This window comes from Cebidichthys violaceus, unplaced genomic scaffold (genome assembly GCF_023349555.1).
Source record: "Cebidichthys violaceus isolate CVI_PGR_0920_01 unplaced genomic scaffold, fCebVio1.0.p SCAF_23, whole genome shotgun sequence".
In the NCBI taxonomy this organism is placed as follows: Eukaryota; Metazoa; Chordata; class Actinopteri; order Perciformes; family Stichaeidae; genus Cebidichthys; species Cebidichthys violaceus.
This window is the reverse complement of record NW_027176406.1, coordinates 7,643,057-7,658,725: the sequence shown is the minus strand read 5'-3', so window position 1 is coordinate 7,658,725 and position 15,669 is coordinate 7,643,057. Positions and strand designations below refer to the sequence as shown.

Below are 15,669 nucleotides of genomic sequence, written 5' to 3'. Positions count from 1 at the left end.
AACAAGCGGGAGAGCGCTTTCTCTGCACACCGCTAACAATGCGTGCATTTCAACTATAGCATGCAGAGTGTATGTCATTGTAATTGGCGCTGCTAAGACTGTTTGTCTCACAGGCCTCATTATTTTCAAGTCACACTGAGAGTCCATCAGTGTGTTCTGGCCTTAAACCCGACACACCAAACATCAAACATGACACCAACATGACAAGAAAAGCTGCTGTTTGAACATTTGGTCATTTAGCTCTCTTCTGGCGTTCGCTATTTTGCTGCCTTGTCAGTTAGAGAGTAACACTGCAATCATTAAGGCTTTTTATTTTTAGATTTCGTTAAAATAATGAATTCCAAATTAAATACTGTATAATCTAAAACATCTGATGACCAAACATGTCAAATTAGATTATGTTTTAGTTTTATCATTGTCACATACAAATACTACTTGGTCCAAAATCTTATTTTTTTTTTAGTCCGTTCATAATTTTGCTGTTCCGTTCCACAGGAAAGAGTAAGTTGATAGATAAGCACATATTGATTTGTGTGTTCAGGGTGGGAAAGCTGGTGGATTCTAGTTTGGACATCCAGGCAATCCAGCTGCCAGCCCTGCAGTACCAACATGAGAGACGCTCCCATGACTGGACCACAGATGACGCCAGCAGCATCAGCGGCATGACCGATGTCACTGACTTCACAGACAGCGGCACGCTCATTTCCGAGGACTGCTCCAACATCAAGCTGAACACCGGGGTGAGATAAGGGGAAGCAGACTGATGCTTTTCATGTTTTTCTGCACGTCGTTCATTTTGCTCACATTTCAGTTCCTCCTCTCCCATCAGGCCAGACTACACCTGCAACAGTTCTATGCCATGTTCCTGAAGAGGGCGCTGTACAGCTGGAGGAACTGGAAGGTGATGGTGGCTCAGTTCCTCGTCCCTTTGGTCTTCACCGTTTTAGCCTTAGTTGTGGCACGCTCCTTTCCCAATCACCAGGACGCTCCTCAACTGAGGCTGGCACTCAGACGCTATGGCTCCACCAGGGTGCCTGTGGGTCTACAGCCTGGGGTGGGTCCACTGGCTGCTGCCCTGGCAAACGCGTACAGTTCACAGCTCTCTGCCCAGCTCGGCCAGCTCATCAACATCACGGGTAAGCATCGCAAGAGAGACGGGGGGGCTTGGCTTTACTGGTTAGCTGAGTATTTACTGACCACATGCTGTTTTTTCCCCGCTCCCCGTCAGATTTCACTGATTACATCCTGACCCAGGCGGAGGAGGAAGGTGGCAGCTTTAATGAGCGCTGTGTGGTGGGTGCTGCTTTCCGTGGCAGCAACCGCCAATATGCAGAAGCAACAGCCTACTTCAACAACGAGGGCTACCACACACCCGCCACGGCCCTCATGATGGTGGACAATGCTCTGTTCAAACTGCTAGCAGGGCCGAATGCTTCCATCCAGACAGGGAATTACCCAATGCCACGCAACCTGTCTGAGACCGCCCAGAGCCAGCTCAGAGAGTGAGTGGAGGGAAGGGAGATGAGTTCTATTAGGATTTTTTTTGGCCAGTTTTTCAAGGGATCAGCATTCATGCTGCAAGACAAGAAAGGTTCCCCTACTTGAATGTCAGTCAATTCTGTTGCACTTAACTGGTATATATGTATCACCACTTATCTGAGGTTAAGGTATGAATTGAAACATTTTCAGGGGAAAAAAATAACTCAAAAGGTATTTTGATATAGATTCAAACCCCAGGTCTTTTTGTGTAGCAATCATACTGACAAGAAAAAGTAAATTAGTATTGATTTTAAATGTTGTAAGCAGTGAGGATTTGAACAGATGGAGATCAAGTTGTTTTTTTTTCTATTCCTTTGCCTTTCCTTTGCACCATTTCTCTTCAATTTCTTCCTGTCATGAAACCCTTTTCACCTCCTCCTCTCTTTTTCTCTCATTTCTCTTTCTTTTCCTCCATCTGCAGGGGAAAGACGGGTTTCATCATCGCTATAAACCTGATGTATGGTATGGCCTCCCTGTCCAGCACATTTGCCCTTCTGCTCGTAACCGAGTCCTCTATCAAGTCCAAGCATGTGCAGAAGGTCAGCGGTGTCTACCTGTCAAACTTCTGGTTCTCTGCGCTGCTGTGGGACCTGATCAACTTCCTGCTGCCCTGTCTCCTCATGCTGGTCAGTGTGACATCCGATTACTTGTTGTAATAAAGGTAGTGACACTGACAAGCTAGTGTAAACAGCTGTCCAGTCAGAGAGTACAGTATGCATAACATAGATGTATTGTACAGTCTCTTGACTTTACTTGTTTCCTGCTCTCAGGTGGTGTTTCAGGCATTCGGAGTCAAGGCTTTTGTAGACAACAACCACCTGGTAGATGTGTTGCTATTACTGCTGCTGTATGGCTGGGCTGTTGTGCCTCTTATGTACCTGCTCAGCTTCCTCTTCTCCACTGCCGCTTCTGCCTACACACGCCTTACCATCTTCAACGTGATCTCTGGCACTGCCACCTTTCTGGCTGTCACCATCATGACCATCCCAGGTGAGAGGAGACACAGGCTTCTTGTTTTATGCTCCGGCCAATATGTTATGTGCTAGTGTGAAGGATTTGAAACGTGTTTGTGTTTGGCTGAATATATCTTGAGTGCAGTGTGTGGATGGCGCAGAGGGAAAAAAAGCACTTGCCCACTTGTGTCCCTCATTGAATGCAAATCTGCAGTATTTGTGGTGAGAAGCCAATGAGGGATCATGTTCTAGCAACTCCTACTGGTTGATTGAGATGCCTGTGTGGAGAGGAGTGGGCTTTTGAAATATCAGTGAGGAGGCTATTGGCTGTCCAAAGACTCCGCAGGTCAACGTGGGACTTAGCAGTGATAACCACTAGTGAATGTGGTGAATTGACAATACAATCAAGAGGAAAATGGGGGGAAATGTACACAATAAAGCCTTTTTTTTGTTCGTTATCATTCTTGTTTCCTTCTCCAGAGTTGCAGCTGCGGGACTTGTCGCACTTACTGGATAAGGTATTCCTGATCTTTCCAAACTATTGCCTGGGCATGTCCTTCAGCCAGTTCTACCAGAACTACGAATTCATCTCGTTTTGCACCCCCAGTAACTTCAGCCAACATGTGTGCGACATTTTAAGTAAGTACTGCCTAAATGCAGCCTAAGAGAATGAGGAGGTCTTTGTTTGTTTACGTATAGGTGGTACAGTGTGTGTTTTTACTACCTGATTTTACCATTTAATATGTGATATATGTTATTGAATATATAATTATAATGATGAGTCATAATGTGGGTGTCAGTATTACACACGTATAGGTTTACCTTTTGTAGTGACAATGACTATAAAAATAACGATGTATCCTATATATAGACTATATATAGATATTGAAAGATAATTTCTTTCAACAAAGAACACAGAGTTCAAGCAGAAATGGAACAGATCGACTTAAAAGTTTATTTTCACTTGTTTTTTTATGTCTACACACTTTCAAAAGTTTGTTTGTTCGCTACAAGTTGAGTGTAGTTTACAGTAAACAAGGTCCTCTTGTGACGAGGACGGCTCAACAAATACTTCCTGAAATGGAAAGTAAAGAGAAAAATGGAGGGGGCACAAATGCACCAGACTCCATTTAACTAAAGACTTTTTTAAGCTGCAAATTGTATTTTGTAGTTTTGTTCAAATCACCAAATTAAACACAAATGAAATGTTCAGATAAACCCAGCATATGTATGCTCTTAATTTACTTGACATAACTCTGTATTCTTCTGCTTCTAGACATCACGTACCAGAGAAACTACTTCTCGATGTCGGAGCCTGGTGTGGGACGCTACGTTGTGGCCTTCTCACTGCAGGGTGTAGTCTTCATTATCCTGCTGTTTGTCATCGAGCTGCAGTGTGTCCGCACTCTCCGGCGACTCCTCGCCTCCCTGTGCAGAAGACGCAAACAGGTAGATGGATTGTGTGGAGCGGTGTCAGTGTTTTTGTTTTTGTTTGGTGGAGTGGAAACTTTTCAGTTTTATCCGAAATTTTCCGGCAACCACAGCTTGCACTGCACAGCAGGTCTCTCCAAGAAACAATTTTCAAAGTGTGGTTAGACATATTCAAACTGGAGCCTGAAAAAGAGAAGTCAATGAAGACAACTAGAATAGTTTGTGAACGGTCTGTGATCATGCAGATTTGAACCAATGTACAGGGAATAGACAACATGCTAAACTCTGAAGTATCTTTTAACTGAAATAATTGGTTTGTATTAGGTTAAGTGTCAGTTGGCAACATTGGTCACTGGGCACTTTGCAGGCTGTAAGAACTTGAGCATGAGACTAATAACAGAACAGAAGAAAGACCCTTAATTATCTTCCCTCTAAGTGCAGATTTCCCTGCAAACTGATTTATTATATCAAGGGTAACAGTCTTGAATTTAATGAAAGTGATTTTGTTAAATATGTTAATTATCTTTTCCAAAATGGATACATTTCAAATATAATTTTCTTACATAATGACACCAGAGCCGCAGCCACGCTGAAGAGTTAACGAGGTGTTACTTCACACTTCTAAGATCTATAACCACCTCTGCATTCATAAGCACATAGACTCAAATATAGGGATTCTGTGACATTTAAGAATTTCATATCTCATCTGAACGACTGAAACTCCTTCAACTGATTTAAGAAAACACCAGTGAAACTGTGTTTTGAAAAGCATTTATTGCTGAAATGATTTGATAATTGAATAATCTTGAATGACATTTTTCAAGCAAAAATGCCAAACATTGCCTTGTCAGTTTTTTCAATTTGTGAGAATTTATGGATTTTCTTTATCTTACACAATTGTATTTTAAATTGAATATCAAAAAAGGCAATTTCAAGACGCTGTCTTTGGCTTTAGCAAATTGAAACAGGCCTTTTTCATTATTGTGATTTATCGAGAAAATAAATACAGATGAATCGATAATAAAAATAATAGTTGCAGGCCTAAATACCTTTTTATAAAGAGAGTTAGAGTCAAAGGTTGTAGTTACAGTTTGCCTAATCGTGTACCTATTACGGGCTACTTCTGTAGGCTACTATGAAATAGTACTATATGTATTATAGTAATATAATACTATTACACATTTATATGTATTATAGTTCATTGTTTTGAAAGGACATGTTTGTACTATTGCTGCCAGAAGGCATACAACATTCCCTGGAGTCCCTTTTTATTGTGACGTGGTGTTTGATTTTTTACGTGTGTGTGTTAGTTACCTCTAATAGAGGATGCAGCACTGCTTCCAGAGGACAGGGATGTGGCTGAAGAGAGGAAGAGGGTCCTGGAGTGCCAGCCAATGGTAGAATCTATGGTGGGCAGCCCTCTCATACTGCAGGAGCTCAGCAAGGTACGAAGCACAGGAGTCTTGTCCTCGTCTAAATGAGACAGACTGCCTCAGTGTTGAAAGATGCGTGTGGCTCCAGAGGCGTTTGTCTCAGTGAGATATGACATGGTGGTACAGACCCGCTGTTATCTCTCCTTCTCAGGTGTACAGCAGCGGGGAGAATCTTCTGGCTGTGGACAGGCTGTCTCTAGCCGTAGGGAAGGGAGAGTGCTTCGGCCTTCTGGGCTTCAATGGAGCAGGCAAGACCACAACCTTTAAGATGCTGACATGTGATGAGAGCGTTACCTCCGGGGACGCCTACATTGATGGATACAGCATCTTGAGGGACATTAAAAAGGTAAGAGCAGACGGGGATGGAAGGAAAGGACATTTTATAATAAAAACAAAAGGCCAGATTTGAAAGAGAACATTTATCTCTGGACTGCAGGTGCAGCAGCGCATTGGTTACTGCCCACAGTTTGATGCCGTGTTGGACCACATGACAGGAAGAGAAACTCTGAGTATGTATGCCAGACTCAGAGGAATACCAGAGAGGTATGTGTCTGGCTGTGTGGAGAATGTCCTGAGGTCGCTGCTGCTGGAGCCCCATGCTGATAAATTGATCCGCAGCTACAGGTATGGTAGACTGTTCTGAGCCTTCCCTTTTTTTTCTGTTTTGGCGCCACAGGATTTACATCTTTGCCTGAATATTGCTCTATTTTTTTTAGGGCAAGTGCATGTAAATAATATGTCATCATCAATGTATGCAGTGGCGGTAACAAGCGGAAGCTGAGTGCAGGCATGGCTCTGATTGGTGGGCCTCCGGTCATCTTCCTGGATGAGCCTTCGACCGGGATGGACCCAGTGGCCAGGAGACTGCTGTGGGACGCTGTTACGCGCACACGGGAGTCTGGAAAGGCCATAATCATCACTTCTCATAGGTGAGCTTAATAGTTTGTATTGGATATCAGCAATGGTGCAATGTAAGTACTGTACATTTTTGAGGGTCCTTTACTTGAATATTTTCATTTTGTGCTATTTTATACTTCTACTTTACGTCATTTCAGAAGGAAATAATCAGCTACCAAAACTTCTGTCATAATTAAAATGTTATACTTATATTTGTAATTAGAGCTGGGGCGCGAGCAATCACTAAATGAAATGCTCTGACAAAAAATAAATGCAGATTTGGCGACTTTCTCGCTTGATTTAGTGACTATTGGAGCTAGTGCTGCTACCTACTTTCATTGGAAAAGAGCTGACAACACTGGGCCGGGTTTTTCGGTTCGGTTTCACAAGATTACTAATTTGGTACTACCAATGTTACTAACACCAAGTAAAAGATCTGAATACATCTTAAAATAAGTTTTATTCTACATCTTGATGCATGAAAGGGAGACGGCATTAGGATGTTTTAAAACTTTGACCTTGTCTCCCTGATATGTTCCCGCACTAGTATGGAGGAGTGTGAGGCGCTGTGTACCCGGCTGGCAGTGATGGTCAACGGTCAGTTCAAGTGCCTCGGGAGTCCCCAACACCTGAAGAGCAAGTTCGGCAGTGGCTACACCCTGCTGGCGAAAGTACACATAGAGGCTGAGCTGGAGGATAGTGACCTGCAGCTTTTTAAAGACTTCATCGAAAGTACCTTCCCAGGTCAGAGACATACAGTTAACATTTACAATGACGTTTACAGTAACTGTAATTATGTTTTTAACCACAGAACAAAGTGTGTTATTGTAGTTGAATTAACAGTTATCATTCTACATTTGAACGTTTTTTATTTTCTCCCACTCCAGGAAGTCAATTAAAGGATGAGCACCAAGGAATGGTGCACTATCATTTGACTGACAAAACACTTACCTGGGCCCAGGTAACTTGTTTATACAGAAATGCAGTACTATCTCTGCTCTTGTGCTGTGTTAGGGCTCCCTCTAGAGCACAGAATGGTACACAGTAATGCTTAAACGCTTCATAGCTTTAAACAAAATGTTCAATCACAGAAGTAAAACATGCTTAGCTGTGTGCACAGTAATGGTTATAGTTGCATGGTCATGGTATACACTTTAAACAACACTGAAAAGCGTGCTTTGAAAAACGAAAAGAGAATGTAAAACATATGTAAGTAGCTGTGTGCACACAGCAGAAATAACGTGTATTTATTTGTATTTTCAATGTTCAAAAGTTGCAGACTGTAGCATTAAATTGTGACGTTGACACAAAGTCTTATATAACACCGGAGATGCATTTGAATTACACTATTCTATGTTTTCTCCCTTCCTATTCTCCACTACCTTCCAGGTGTTTGGCACTTTGGAGGCAGCCAAAGAGAAATACCAGATTGAAGACTACTGCGTTAGCCAGATATCACTGGAGCAGGTGTTCCTCAGCTTTGCTCAGTTCCAGCACTGCACTGAGAGTGGAAGGAAGTAAGTGGAGCGAGGAAGCTGTCCATGCATTGTTCATTTTCTACAGTGCTTTGTGTGTGTGGAGGACCTGTGTACATGGACCTGTTTCACAGCAGGTGTGTACACAGGCCGGGGCAGGTTTGATCTCCAGCTCCATTTTTACCTTGACCACCAGAACACACACACACACACACACACACTGGGCCAGTTGCATCAACTTCAGCATTTCTACTACTGTATCACGTCGGTGTGTCTTTGTCGGGTCATTCATGATGTTGTTATTGTTGCTGTGTGACGAAGGAAGTAGGAGAATTGGGATTATGACGCGTGTGGGATCAGGATTATACCAAGTAATGAACTCTGAGTGCTGCACCTTTCCAGTGACGTTAAAGACAATGACACCACTCATCAGATACTACAACTACTCTGAAATGTGTGTGACTGGGTTTATTTTTGTGCACTTGTGTGTACAGCTTGTCTTTGTTATTTATGATTTTATTTTATTGATTGTTTCCAAGAATTTGTGCTTTTTTCTGTGATAATCACAAGAGAATGAACCACTCCATTTGATGCGTGTATGAAATCATTGCACACCTTTGCGCCTTATCTAACTATTGAGGGTTCTTGTTTCTTTATATTGCCCTATACAAAACGCCTGGTAATCATTATGAGCCTCTTAATGTTGTTGCCAGCTGTAAATAATGTGACGTGTTCATGGTACTAAGAAAACACTTGCTCATTCAGGCCAGAGCAGAACATTTACTCATTTAAAGACTGTTTTGGGCACATTAATGAATGCATGTATACAATACGATTTACAGAGTGCATGATGCTGGAGGAGCAGAGAGCTGAAAACGATAGCTAGAAGACCATTAATCCTCAGAGTACATTTAGTCCGGTCTGAGTACATTTAATACGCCTCCATTGTCCAGGTCTTGTGAACCAATCTTTCGGTTTTCCTGCCAAACAAGTTACAGCAACAGCGTGTTACCATGTGGATATCCAGCCATCACAGTTTACATGGACGCTATATAGAAAGAAATATAATAATTATGTGACACAGAAGATGTTCAAACGTTGCAGTAAAACGGGAGGTCGTAACTTGAAATCAAGTCGTGTCAGACTGCATGTGATTGATCTGGGCCTAAAAATCGCAAGACTGCAATAACCTTTGAGGTGGTTTTTTTTTACATTGTTTTCATTTTTCTTGCTATGCATTTCACTGTGTGTGTGTGTGTGTGTGTGTGTGTGTGTGTGTGTGTGTGTGTGTGTGTGTGTGTGTGTGTGTGTGAGAGAGAGAGAGAGAGAGAGGGAGTGTGAGAGAGTGTGAGAGAGAGAGAGAGAGAACACATGATTCCTGATTTCATCCAGACTATAGTAAAACAGTGCTATAATAGTCCTTAAATATTATAACTTAGAAATTGTTATTGCGCAGTGGACAAACTACTGCTCTGTCACCTTTTATTGTAGAGCTGCTCCTTCAGGGAATGCAATACAAAAACAAAACGGCTGTATATAGATAGTAAAAACTTAAAATAGATGCCTTGTTCTGAGGAAGAACGATCAGCTCAGTGTTTGTTCCTCTTTCATGTGGATGTGCCACTATGAACCTTTCAGAACGTGCCCAATTTATCACAGTCTCAAAGCCTTGATTGTACGTAAGAGCATTTATGTATTCTGTAGGAATATTTAGAAAAACATTTGAAGTTTAAAAAAAAATTAAAAATCCCACGCATATTGATGAGAGATGGATTCTCAGTTGCCTGATTTTCGTCCATGTTGGAGATCAAAATGATATTCTCGGATGAATCAGTGATCACATTAACTTGAGGGTACAAATGACATTCCTACTCTTGGAAAAAGCCCTCTGACTTCACAGACGTGATATGAATGTATTTACTGTCTTACATGAAAGCAAAAAGCACTCACAGTAATCAACTTTTTTAACATTGTATGATTTACAGCGCTTTCTTCATGTCATCAGATGTGTGTGTGCGAAGTAAAGTAGAAACTGACATTCCAGAAAGGCACAGATTTGTGGCTTATTGGTCTTTTAAAGGATTTAACCTCCTAATTTAGACTTTTGTTACATTTGTTCATGTTTTTGCACAATTTGTTTTCTCATTACATGTATGACTTGAATCAATGTTGTATACGTAAAAATGGAAAGGTTTGCTCAGCTGATATTGAAGGATTGCGTTATCTTGAAATACAGTGTATCATATTTAAAAAAGGGAATTTACATCATTGTAACTGTACTGTACATGTACCATGAAACTGACCAACTGTATATGTGTCACTATTCTTTTTAAAATAAATAATGCTCTATGCAAATGGTAGCAAATACCAGTTCCTGGTTGTGGTGGAAAAAATGAATTAATAGTACAGAGTGAGTCCTATGAACAGTGACAAAAGAAGTTAGTCTTTGAAGTAGAGAAGGTTCAGTCGTCATACAGAGTGCAATGCAGTCTGAAGGAGGACGGACCCAGAGTGCAGGTTGTACACGACTTCTAAAGGACCTGAGCACAGGGTGGGGTGTAGGAGGAGTCGTCACTAAGACATCTGGACAACAGTGACCATACTGTGGTCAACTACTGAATGCATCCGCATTCAGCTCCTTATCCAAGCTGACAATGTCATGTCCTTGAGTAAGACACACACACACACACACACACACACACACACACACACACACACACACACACACACACACACACACACAGTATTGCTCAACCTGAGAGGACACTCACTGACCATTCATTAACCTTGGTTATAACTGGGAGTCCTAAAACCTTGGAAGATTCATCTCACATGACAAAAAGGGCCAACACACTGAGTGGTCTGACAATAATAACAGATAAATAAGTCTGTCCTTTGAAGAGTCCCTGAATATTATCCCTGTTGTCCTCACGTCTCAACAGTTTGCGACCTGTAGGGTCCCCATCTTTGTATTAACAAGCCAAAAACGGATACTGGTCTAGACATATAGGACCCTGAAGACACCTAAAAGACAGTCTAGTGGTCTGCAGGAGAATTTGACCCCTGACTTCTGTCAGGAATTTTTAACGTACTATATTATACTATTATACTATTCTTTGAACACTGGTTGAACCAGTGTTCAAAGAAGTGTTCAGTTTGTTGACACTGGTTCAAAGAACATCTCAACATACAACAAACTCTAACCAAACTTAAACTCTAACTAAACACGATATTCAGCTTTGGCTCTCCTTTGTGATTTGCTGCTCACATGGGAGTCAACAGAGCCATGATTGGTGGGAAGATGATTAGTAACCCTAGACCTTTTGCAATGGTATTCCAGGCCATACAAGTTTGAGCTTGTGTTTTAACTGCAAGGTTTAGTCTGAGGTGTACCTTAACAGCAGAACAAATGTCTCTTTTTGAGGATTTTGTTGTCTACCTCTGCTCTAGTCCCACCGCTTTGTTAGGGGTTGTTGCTCTCCTGCTCGTCCTTCATCTCGTTTCCAAGAGTTTCACCTCCCAGGAATATAGAAAGGTGCCTCCAGGTCCGAGGCCTCTTCCCCTGCTTGGCAACCTGTTGCAGCTCGATCTCAAGAGACCATACATTACCCTGTGTGAGGTGAGTTAAGCTATCGTATCGCAAAACTGATCCATTTTGTTATATATTTGAAGGTCCTTTGTCATTAGAAAAGATTATTTTTTTTTTACAGCTTTCAAAGAAACATGGGTCTGTGTTTACCGTCTACTTTGGAACAAATAAAGTGGTGGTCCTGGCTGGATACAGGGCAGTCAAAGAGGCTCTGGTCAGCTACGCAGAAGAGTTTGGAGACAGAGACGTCTTACCTATTTTTAATGATTTGAATCGAGGTCATGGTAGGATCTACCTTTACGTACTCTTCAATATACAGTGTGTTTACTTTGTAGCACAGAACCAAATAATATAAATGACCAGTTATAGCTAAATCAAGTTCACCCATTTAATTGTATTTGTCATCTGTTTGATTATACACTGTTTTTATTTTTTGTACATTTCTACTTTGTTTTATTTAGGCATCTCACCGATGAGTGTTGTATCTAATGATACCCACATGACTAGTAAAGATTAAATGTAACTTGCATGTCATGCTTGATAGGAATTCTGTTTGCAAATGGAGAATCATGGAAAGAGATGCGACGTTTTGCCCTCACCACCCTCAGAGACTTTGGGATGGGCAAAAGACTCTCTGAGCATAAAATCTTAGAGGAATGCCACCATCTGATCCAAGAGTTTGAAAAGCACGAAGGTATGGACTTGAAATATACAACAAATAACAGAAGGTCACAAATGAATGCTGAGTGACAATTCCTCCACAGGGTTTTGTTATTTTGCATATACCTGTGCTCAGAAATGGTACGCTGAACTCAAATCACCCCCATATTCTAGTTTTTTTGTAGCCAGTGTAAGTCATGGTGGGGTTTGCTTTAATAGTACAAGACGATCATTTTCCTTTTGCTTTTATAAAATAATTTTCATTATTTGTCACTGCCGTTTCACAGGGATGCCATTCGATACAGCATGCCCGGTAAATCATGCAACATCCAATATCATCTCCGCTATTGTGTACGGCAGCAGGTTTGAATACAATGACCCCCGATTCAAAAACATGGTGAGAAGAGCCAACGAAAACGTACGCATTGTGGGCTCTGCATCAATCCAGGTGACCTTCGTATTTGCTTTTTAATTTGCTGCAGTTTTAAGGGGATTGCACACAAGCAGGGGTAGCTGACGAAACTGTGAAAGGTTGTGCAGAATGGTAAACAGCATCAGCATTTTATAGCAGTAGCTTCATATATATACGTGTATATATATATATATATATATATATATATATATGTGTGTATATATATATATGTGTGTATATATATATATATATATATATATATATACGTGTATATATATATATATATATATATATATATATATATATACGTGTATATATATATATGTTCCAACAGAAGGCTGAGTATCGTCTGCAGACCTTCTCACAAGATTTAGGCTAGTACTTTCAGATTAGGGTAAACATCTCTACATAGTGTGCAGTGGGACCAACTTTAAGTGACAAAACAATACAAGAAAATGCTGTCAGACTAAAAAAAGTCAAATAACTAATCAAAAGTGTGTCTAAATGCTAATTATATATTTTATGAATACATATACTGTACGTAATGGGGCACATAGCAAGATTTGGTCTGTCTAATGTGTTAAACAAAACATGATGTATTATTCTATGAATTCTACTTGGGTTGTTTGGTGTACATTGTATTCACTATAATCTTTGTTGTCTTCACTGTTACGTCACAGCTTTACAACATGTTTCCCAGGCTGGTCAGTTGGATAAAAAACCGGCAGCTTTTATTGAAAAATCTTGTGATGATTGTCAGAGATGTCAAAGAATTAATGATGCATCTGAAAGAGACACTGAACCCTGACTTCTGCAGGGGGCTTGTGGACTGTTTTCTGATCCGGGAGCTGAAGGAGGAGGTAAGACGAAGTTTTTCATCCATCAAAAAGAGCTAATGTTATGCTTATTTAATGATATATGGGCGTTCTTTAAATGTTTGTTTGTTCTGTTTGTCTCTGTCCTATATAAAGTGTCTTTGGGTACTTAGAAAAGCGCTGTATAAAATTAAAGTATTATGTTCTTTCTCTTAGGACTCTTGTGTTAAGGACACTCACTACAATGAGAATAACTTGATATTCACAGTGACCAACCTGTTTTCAGCTGGTACCGATACCACAGCGACTACACTGAGATGGGGTTTGCTGTTTATGGCTAAATATCCTCATATACAAGGTAAAGAGAGGGTTGAGGCTCATTGGTGTGCATTTATTATCACACCTGTAGATGCCCTTAAATAGCCTTCTTGACAACGACAAGTTCAAAAGAATGGGCCCATAGAAGAAATGTTTAAGAGGAACCTTTTAAAAGATGGTTATACAGATTGTGTTTTGTGGTGATTTGATTTTCAGGAATTCTAAGTCATTTGAACATGTTAGAATGCTGATGTTAGCACTTAGCTCAGAGTAGGCTACAACTTCACAGAGGTTGCATGGCTGTGGACTAGTCTTGTTCAAATGAATGCAAACAAAGAATATTAATTCATTAATATGAGTCCAGACCAGGTCCAGGAGGAGCTGAGCAGGGTAGTAGGAAGCCGTCAGATCCAGGTCGATGACCGGAAGAACCTGCCGTACACCGATGCTGTCATCCATGAGACACAGAGACTGGCCAGCATCGTCCCCATGGCCATTCCTCACAAAACCAGCCGAGACGTCACCTTCCAAGGCTTCTTCATCAAAGAGGTCGGTTGCCCACATAATAATTATTATTATTATTTATATAGAACCTTTAAAATCAGAGTTGACAAAGTGATTTGATATACAGCAATATAACAGAAAGTCCAACAAAAGCAAGACAAACTAAGCTAAAACACTGATAAAACAGTACAATAGATGAAACAACAAAAACAATCAACAGATTGCAAACAAACAATAATAATAATAAATGTTCATCAACTTCTGAAAAGGTGAAAAAGTGCTTTCATTCTGAGGCTTCATACACATCTCTCTCTTCTTTTGCCAACAGGGGACTACTGTGTTTCCTCTTCTTACTTCTGTCCTTCATGATGAGAGTGAATGGGAGAGCCCAAACTCTTTTAACCCTTCCCACTTCCTGGACAAGGAGGGTCAATTTATCAGGAGGGATGCCTTCATGCCCTTTTCTGCAGGTACAAAAACGTTGTCAGGGTTTTGTATTTTAGGGATTACAGAGAATTTCCACACATTGTGATCCAGTTTAACTCTTTGCAAATCTCTTTGTTCCTGCAGGTCGCAGGGTGTGTCTGGGAGAAAGTCTGGCAAAGATGGAGCTCTTCCTCTTCTTCACCACCCTCCTCCAGCACTTTCGTTTCACTCCTCCACCTGGAGTACCAGAGGAAGAACTGGATCTGACTCCAGCTGTGGGCTTCACCCTCAACCCGACACCTCATGAGCTGTGTGCTGTCAGTCGCCAATGAGGAAGAGAGCTGTAGCATGGCATTATACTGTAACTGTACATGACCATGACATGAATATTGTTTAATTCACCCTCACAGGCAGCAGAACATACTGAGCAGCCAGAAAAGTACATCTATTTGTGTAAATATACAACAGTGGCATATTAGGGCTAATGAGCTGTCTCACTCTAAATAAGAGCATATATACGTCCACATTCCTACAGATTGTTGAAACCGTATACAAATTACAAAAAAAACACACTTAGGCTAGACACAGCTTCATTAGCCTACATATTCCTGCTTCCAGGTCACTGTTGATTATTTTGACAAAAGAATGTACTTGGTGTTGTACAATTTGTCAAGGGTTTACTTTCTTATACTGCATACAATTGCAGAAATCACATATGTATTAGCCCACTAGAAATCAATCAAGGCTTGCCTCTTCCTACAGCCGATACCCCATGTAGCCTGCATCTAAAAATTACAATAATGTACAATTATATACCAATATTTCTTTTATTTTGGTTCTTGTGTTATTTTTCTGTTCTAGAGAAATACTTGATTAAAAATACTGGACCTACTGTTTTCTTTAATGTTTTTGGATGGAAAACAAAAGGAGTAATAATTCTTAGGACTTGATAAAGGAAAAAATCCATTAAAACTGCTTTTAAAGTATTTGGTCAGCTGATTGTCAACCCTAAAGCTTCTTTTTGCTAACTTGTATTTAGCACATAGTTCCTTACATATTGGGAAACACTGTTATGGATTTTTCAATCAGCTTTCTAACACATGGAATAACACAGCAACCAAATAGGTTAACGACAGCTAAACAAAAAACCACCGTAACACCAATTTAAGTGAGAAATGCATCCCATCAGCCGAATACATTTTCAAATTAATTTCCTG

General features: G+C 40.6%; 1 protein-coding gene across 1 annotated transcript in view; it reads left to right on the top strand.

Moving 5' to 3' along the window:
- The window catches only part of abca3b (ATP-binding cassette, sub-family A (ABC1), member 3b), a 32,514-nt gene extending 17,170 nt beyond the window's left edge, over positions 1-15,344 (top strand). Inside the window, exons 18-40 of the mRNA XM_068719050.1 lie at positions 542-740; positions 830-1,136; positions 1,229-1,502; positions 1,961-2,165; positions 2,310-2,529; positions 2,973-3,131; positions 3,769-3,941; positions 5,234-5,368; positions 5,508-5,702; positions 5,793-5,980; positions 6,115-6,285; positions 6,801-6,997; positions 7,141-7,214; positions 7,643-7,770; positions 11,239-11,347; positions 11,439-11,601; positions 11,862-12,011; positions 12,265-12,425; positions 13,070-13,249; positions 13,421-13,562; positions 13,887-14,071; positions 14,355-14,496; positions 14,597-15,344. Coding sequence (XP_068575151.1) covers positions 542-740; positions 830-1,136; positions 1,229-1,502; positions 1,961-2,165; positions 2,310-2,529; positions 2,973-3,131; positions 3,769-3,941; positions 5,234-5,368; positions 5,508-5,702; positions 5,793-5,980; positions 6,115-6,285; positions 6,801-6,997; positions 7,141-7,214; positions 7,643-7,770; positions 11,239-11,347; positions 11,439-11,601; positions 11,862-12,011; positions 12,265-12,425; positions 13,070-13,249; positions 13,421-13,562; positions 13,887-14,071; positions 14,355-14,496; positions 14,597-14,784 — 4,045 coding nt within the window. The 3' untranslated portion in view covers positions 14,785-15,344. The remainder of the gene's footprint in view (positions 1-541; positions 741-829; positions 1,137-1,228; positions 1,503-1,960; positions 2,166-2,309; positions 2,530-2,972; positions 3,132-3,768; positions 3,942-5,233; positions 5,369-5,507; positions 5,703-5,792; positions 5,981-6,114; positions 6,286-6,800; positions 6,998-7,140; positions 7,215-7,642; positions 7,771-11,238; positions 11,348-11,438; positions 11,602-11,861; positions 12,012-12,264; positions 12,426-13,069; positions 13,250-13,420; positions 13,563-13,886; positions 14,072-14,354; positions 14,497-14,596) is intronic.
- Positions 15,345-15,669: the final 325 nt, after the last annotated feature.